Consider the following 5,938-nt stretch of genomic DNA (forward strand, 5'->3'; position numbering starts at 1 on the left):
CTTTCTAGGCATGCTAGGAAGTATCGATTGTATGCATTGGCAATGGAGGAATTGCCTGGTCGCCCATGTCGGTCAATTCACAAGGGGGGATATCAAACATCCCACCATCATCTTAGAAGCTGTTGCATCGTATGATCGGTGGATCTGACATGCTTTTTTTGGGGTGGTCGGGTCCAACAATGACATTAACGTACTGAATCAGTCGCCATTATTCAAGGATGTCCTTCAAGGTCAAGCACCCATAGTGAACTTCATGGTTAATGGACATGAACACAATATGGGATACTATCTTGCCGACGGCATCTACCCTTCCTGGTCGGTGTTCATCAAGGGTATTCCGCTTCCACAAAGTATACACATCGATGTATACACAACTACTAAATGATTTGGTTGAACATGTATGGGAACATAATAATCATTAGATTTATGTAATTTTCTATTAATTATTATGTATTTTTAAATCGTCATGTAATTTTATTTTAATTATTACGCAATTTGTAATTTTTAATTCAATAAAAAAATTATGTTGTGTGTTTTCTGAGCGTTGAAATAAATCCACGTGAATTACTTAATTCTGAAATAGAAAAGCTGATGTGGCTATAGCCTGTGCACTGGAGCAGCTGAGGCGAGAGTGGAGGCTGTGCACTGGACTCAGCCTAAGGTTTGAAAATTAAGCATGTTTTGGTGGTGATAACAGTTTCAACACTGCAAGTGGTTAATTTTCAAAGATCGAAATAGTAATTTAACGAACATAGACAATATCGATTCTTCAAAACTCAATAATCAGATCAACGTAATTTAGTACTACTTTGTCATTTTAAAAAGTGCTAACCTTTCACATGTTATAATCACGTGCAAATCATCTTCACGAGGGTGACAGCAGCATGACAAATCATGGAAGAGACAAACAAAGCAGGCACTGCATCATCCGTCCATACCCAAAATACCATACCAGACCTCAAGAATATTCAAATGAATACAATGGATTACGTAGAACAGAACTCTGAATAAGATAATTGAATTTTGCACAATAAGGTTTCCTTAAGTGTGACTTCAAAAGCCCACACGGCTCGCTTATTATCTCCTAGATTTGTGTGGTAACCCCTCTCATATGTACGCGACCTGGCAATATATCCATGGTGGTATACCAATCTTGTATTTGTACAGATGATGCTTCTGACAAGAGCTCGGTGGTGCAAAGAGCTAATGGGGTTCAGCAGATGGGTTCGTCAGAAGATCCAGTGCACGTTTCAGGTGATCCACAGCAACAGATACGTCATCGAACGCAAGAGCACCAACCGCAAATCTGGCTGCCTTGTGGGCCTCAGCAATCTTCTCAACTTCAGGCTGGTAACTGCTATCATATCTATACTGGCTAGCTGGTGGCGCAGCTGGAGGAGTGACTTGAGGTGAACAGTCAGCGGTTGGGTGGTAGTGCGTTGGGACAGAAGAATTTGAGGCAGGAGTGTGTGATGTAGCTGCGGGATCATCACTTTCAGGATAGAATGAAGACTGATGCGTCAGAACAGAAGCTGACGTGTTGTCCTGGAAACTAGGATATGACTGGAAATTAGGGTAGTTGTATGGAACAGCTGGGGCTTCCGTGGAGTAGTAGTTTTGAGAGTTGTGCTGAGGGTCAAATGTGTAGGGTGAGGGTTGATATGCCTGAGGGTAAGCCGAAACATCTGGTTTACCATTGCTGTGAGGATTGTAGCCGTCATTGGAAGGGCGATCTGTCCTTGTGTAAGGAGGTGGGGAATAATTGGAAGGTGGTTTGTGGACCTCATTGGTAGGGAAATCTGTGCTTGTGTAGCCGGGAGTTGAATAATTGGGGGATGGTTTGTGAAAATCAGAAGAAGGGTAATCTGTTGTTGCCTGATACGAGGGAGAGGAATAAGATTGTGATGGAGAAGGATGCTGGGACTGTGAGGGTGGTGGCGGTGAATAGGGTAACTGGGTAGAGGGATGATCATTGAACTCTGTACTTTGGTGAGGGACGTTATTTCCTGGCTGCACAGCAGAAAAGCTATCCCGCCTACTAAAATCCTGTGCACAAAATTATATTTCAAAAAAAAAAAAAGAAGTAAAGCTGTTTTGTTCGACGAAACTATGTAACCATGTCAAAATATTGCAAATCGCAAACACTAAAGAGAAGCTGGGAAATAACCATGTTGACAGGTCGAGGTGATGCTTCACTGCCCTGGTGTACACTGCTGAAGGAAGGACTTTGCCCCATATCCTGTTTACAGAACCAAACCAAACAATATAAAAGTTGAGAACCAGTGACTGCCAAAATCTGCACAAAGTACTGAAGCATAATTGGTGTTTACTGTACAGTTTAAGATCTTTCGAGTCTAATTAAATGACAAATATTGGAAGCATTGAAGAAAGGTTGGAGGAAATTCTGATAGAATGTAAGTTACAACTAAAGTTAAATAAACAAAAATATCTCTGCCTTGTATGAATTCACTTGAAACAGGAAAACTAAGGTAACAGAACTCTCCAGAATCTATGCTTACATGAATTAAGAGTGTTGACGATATACATTTAAGGAAATTGGATGTATATTGGATGGGTGATACATTTAAAATGCAGTCGCTGATAAACAGAAGCAATATAACAAAATTTGAGTAACCTATGAGAGGGACCATTAGGATTGGTGTTAGCAACATTGAAGCAAATTATAATGCTATAGTAGATAGGAAGAAGCAATTTCACAATAGCTAAGAGTGAGAGCATGGTGATAGTCATTCAGAAACCACAGCTAGTGAGTCGGGATAGTTACTTGAGAAATGGTGGTGGTACTGACAGGTGCTTCATCTTTATCCCCACCAGGCGGTCCAGCTTCAGGCTTCCGGCCTTCTTTGAGAGCTTTTCTTATTTCAGCAGCTTTCCAGATGGCATATTTCTGTTTTTGCTCAATCTGCTCAAGGCTTAAAAGCGAATGGTAAACATCGATACATACATATATGTTCATTGGACCTTTCAGCATAGGTCAAGGGGTGTCAAGATTATATAGTAATAAATACATTAATAGGCAATAGCATTAATAAACTTACATCAGGTTGAAGCTCGCCAAACTGGTTAAGAATCTCGAAGAATATACTTGCAGCATAGAAAGTTTTAGCAGTGTTTCTGCAAGATTTATTTGGCATGCATTAGTCAGACTTTGCAAATAGATGATATCACAATGATTGAAGCAGAATGGGGACTTCGTGAGATGTGATACATGTCAGCTCGTCCAGCACGGTCCTGTTTATCTGCTTTAACAAAGACGTTTAATGCAAATCCCTCCAAATGAAGATTGTCGTCGGGCCCCAAAGTCAACGATTTCTTGTCCTGGGGTATGAGAAAACATATTTAGGCTGAGTAATGAAACGGAAAACATTGAATTTGTCAAGCATATCAAAACGATCGCATGCTACTTGCTACATGCTACATTTGTGTTATTGATGCATCATGCATGTGTAGGTGAAGCCTAATGTCACAGTAAACCCAGATATAATGCTACACTACAAACTGTTAAAGTTAGTGGGCAGCTGCTGAATCCATACAACCATTTTTAACAACAATCACAAAAGGTCAATCAGCATCTATCTATAAACGCCTAGTTCTAGGGGGAAGAAATCGCAGTTACAAGCAGACATGAAATAGTTTAGAATTACAAGGATGCTGGTCCTATGCCATTCAGTGTGAAATGAAATCAGTGTTTCTTGAATCACAAAAGCAAAAGCCATCTGAATAAGTTCATATTGTTCTATTTGGTTTTGGCATATTGTCAAATGTCAAGAACCTAAATATAATATGCAGATATGATCATCAATCCAATCCACACATCCATAACTTTTTTTGAATGCTAGACCTCATATATGAGTCAAATGTTAAGCAAAGACATAACCAAATTGGTTCCTATGTATATTTTGTTGCAAGTTGCTGTCAAAATGTGTCATAACCTTTTCTTCTTACAAGAGCTTACTAACCAACTAAAAAAGGCAAGACACCGGCATTTCAATTTCCAAACAGAAAGAGATTGATTCGATCTAGAGCTGGCATGAAATACGATTGTCTAAGACATACATTAAAGGTCATTTGGGGTTTGAACTTGTTTTTTTAGTATCAATGAGTGTTTCCAGATTTCTACTAAATTTGTACAGAACTTGTATGTGCTAGTTCTGGACATGCTTGCATCATGGCCAGTTAAATTTGGTGATATCTGTCTTCGCATCACAGACTGTTACACAACATGATCCAACAAGTCAAGCTCAGCAACCCAATCCACACGAATGCTAGAAGTAGTGAAAGCATGACCCCCCCCCCCCCCCACACACACACACCCCACTCTAGTACGCTTGTTACAGAAATTGTTTGGTTCAAACATATATCCAAACAGAACCTATAATTGTACACTGATGAAATGGAACACTAGGCCTGCCCGCAAGAGCTTACACAGTACATAGATCAAAAAATGAAAAATAAATCACAGCAATTGTTTAATCCAACTGAACGAGAGAGGAGACCCAGATATAGGCACGTGCCTTCTCGAGCTGGTTCATGAGGGAGATGAGGATGGAGTTCGTGGTCTTGGTGCGCTCCTTCTGGGGTATCCTCAGCCCCTTCTCCATCGCGTAGAGCCGGCCTGCCCAAACCCGACCAAATCCAAATCGAATCAAAACCCTAACCAATAGGATCGATTAGGAACGAACCCGACGAGGAGAGAGAAGCGTCTCCCACAGTAGTACGCCACGAGGGGTTCGTGCTTCTGCAGCTCATCGGCGCGCTGCAGGTAGGGCAACAGGCCCTTGGCGGGCTCCGACTCGCTCCCCATCGTAGGCCGCAGATGCCCAAGCGCGAGCACGGCCCGGATTTGGCGGCTGAGATCCCCGGAGCTTGAAGATGACGGGGGATTGGTTTGATTGGTAAGGAGTCGTTGCAGCTGCTGCTTCGTCGGAAAAGAACACAGGAGAGCGGAGAAGTTTCCGATCGTGCCGATTTTTTTTTATTTTAGCCTTTTCTTTAATATTCACGTCTAGACATTTGATGATTTAATTTTTTTTTTACTTTTTACTCGGCGTCACAGACCGTGGCGCCGAGCCGTGGCGCCGAGATACGTGCTCTGCCGACGACGAGTCGCCAAGCTCAACGTCATGATTTATAACGTCGAGCTCCTGTCTTCATTGCGTCTTCAGTAGCTGTTGCAGTGGCCAACAACCGAGACTAGACTGCCTGGCTGGCAGATTTTGAACCGCAGGCATCTGTAACTCAGTGAGATGTGCTCCTAGATGGGCGGCGGCAAACGGTGAAACCACCGAGCTAGGGGAGCCACTGCGGGTGAAGAAGGCGAAGGCATACCGCCCTAAGTGCTCCGGCTGCCGAGCAGGAGGGGGTCTTCCCTCTCAAGGTTAATTTAGTGACAAAGGGGTCACGTGAGATTGAGAGGGGAATGAACTAATTTACCATTTAATCCACTTTAATCCTCCATAATTATGTCAGCACCACCAGGAACAACAGGAAGACTTCTTCAGCGACATCAGGGACCGAGCACATGTTGACGGAAGCTGGGAGCGCAGCCAGGCAGCGACGTCCAAATCCCAAGTACACTGGACCGATGTGGGTCGTGTAATAGTGTGTGGGTTAATCGCCTGTGGGTCGAGTGGGTAGCTGGTGGCGGTGTAGTCATAAGAGAACTTGGCTGGCTGAGCAGGGGATCGAACAAGAGAAACCTAAACAGAATACACCTTCCCCTTCCCCAAGTTCTTCTCGTTTCCCTCTCGTTCTCAGTTCTGAGTTCTAGATCCGAACAGGAGCTAACAATTGGTATCAAAGAGGTTCAACCCTGGGAGACCTTCCTCCCGTTCCGATTCGTCGACCTCGTTCGACAGCGGTCGCGAGTATGGATCAGGCGATGCAGCGGGTGTTGGAGGAGATGGCGCGGATGGAG

At 43.2% G+C, this 5,938-nt stretch overlaps 1 protein-coding gene across 2 annotated transcripts; it reads right to left on the bottom strand.

Annotated features, from left to right (window-relative positions):
* Window positions 1-900: 900 nt before the first annotated feature.
* LOC100276474 (uncharacterized) lies at window positions 901-4,998 on the bottom strand. Of its 2 annotated transcripts, none has more exons than XM_008649431.2 (7): window positions 4,732-4,998; window positions 4,536-4,636; window positions 3,230-3,339; window positions 3,060-3,135; window positions 2,810-2,923; window positions 2,168-2,239; window positions 901-2,046 (listed from the first exon to the last, which is right to left on the bottom strand). In XM_008649431.2, the coding sequence occupies exons 1-7, from the start codon at window positions 4,823-4,825 to the stop codon at window positions 1,204-1,206; spliced, it is 1,410 nt and encodes a 469-aa protein (XP_008647653.1). In that variant the 5' UTR covers window positions 4,826-4,998; the 3' UTR covers window positions 901-1,203. The 2 variants fall into 2 exon arrangements, with proteins under 2 accessions (XP_008647653.1, NP_001143726.2); NM_001150254.2 differs by having other exon boundaries at window positions 989-2,046; window positions 2,786-2,923; window positions 4,732-4,973.
* Between the last annotated feature and the right edge of the window lie 940 nt (window positions 4,999-5,938).

The sequence above is a fragment of the Zea mays genome, chromosome 6 (assembly GCF_902167145.1).
Source record: "Zea mays cultivar B73 chromosome 6, Zm-B73-REFERENCE-NAM-5.0, whole genome shotgun sequence".
NCBI lineage: Eukaryota > Viridiplantae > Streptophyta > Magnoliopsida > Poales > Poaceae > Zea > Zea mays.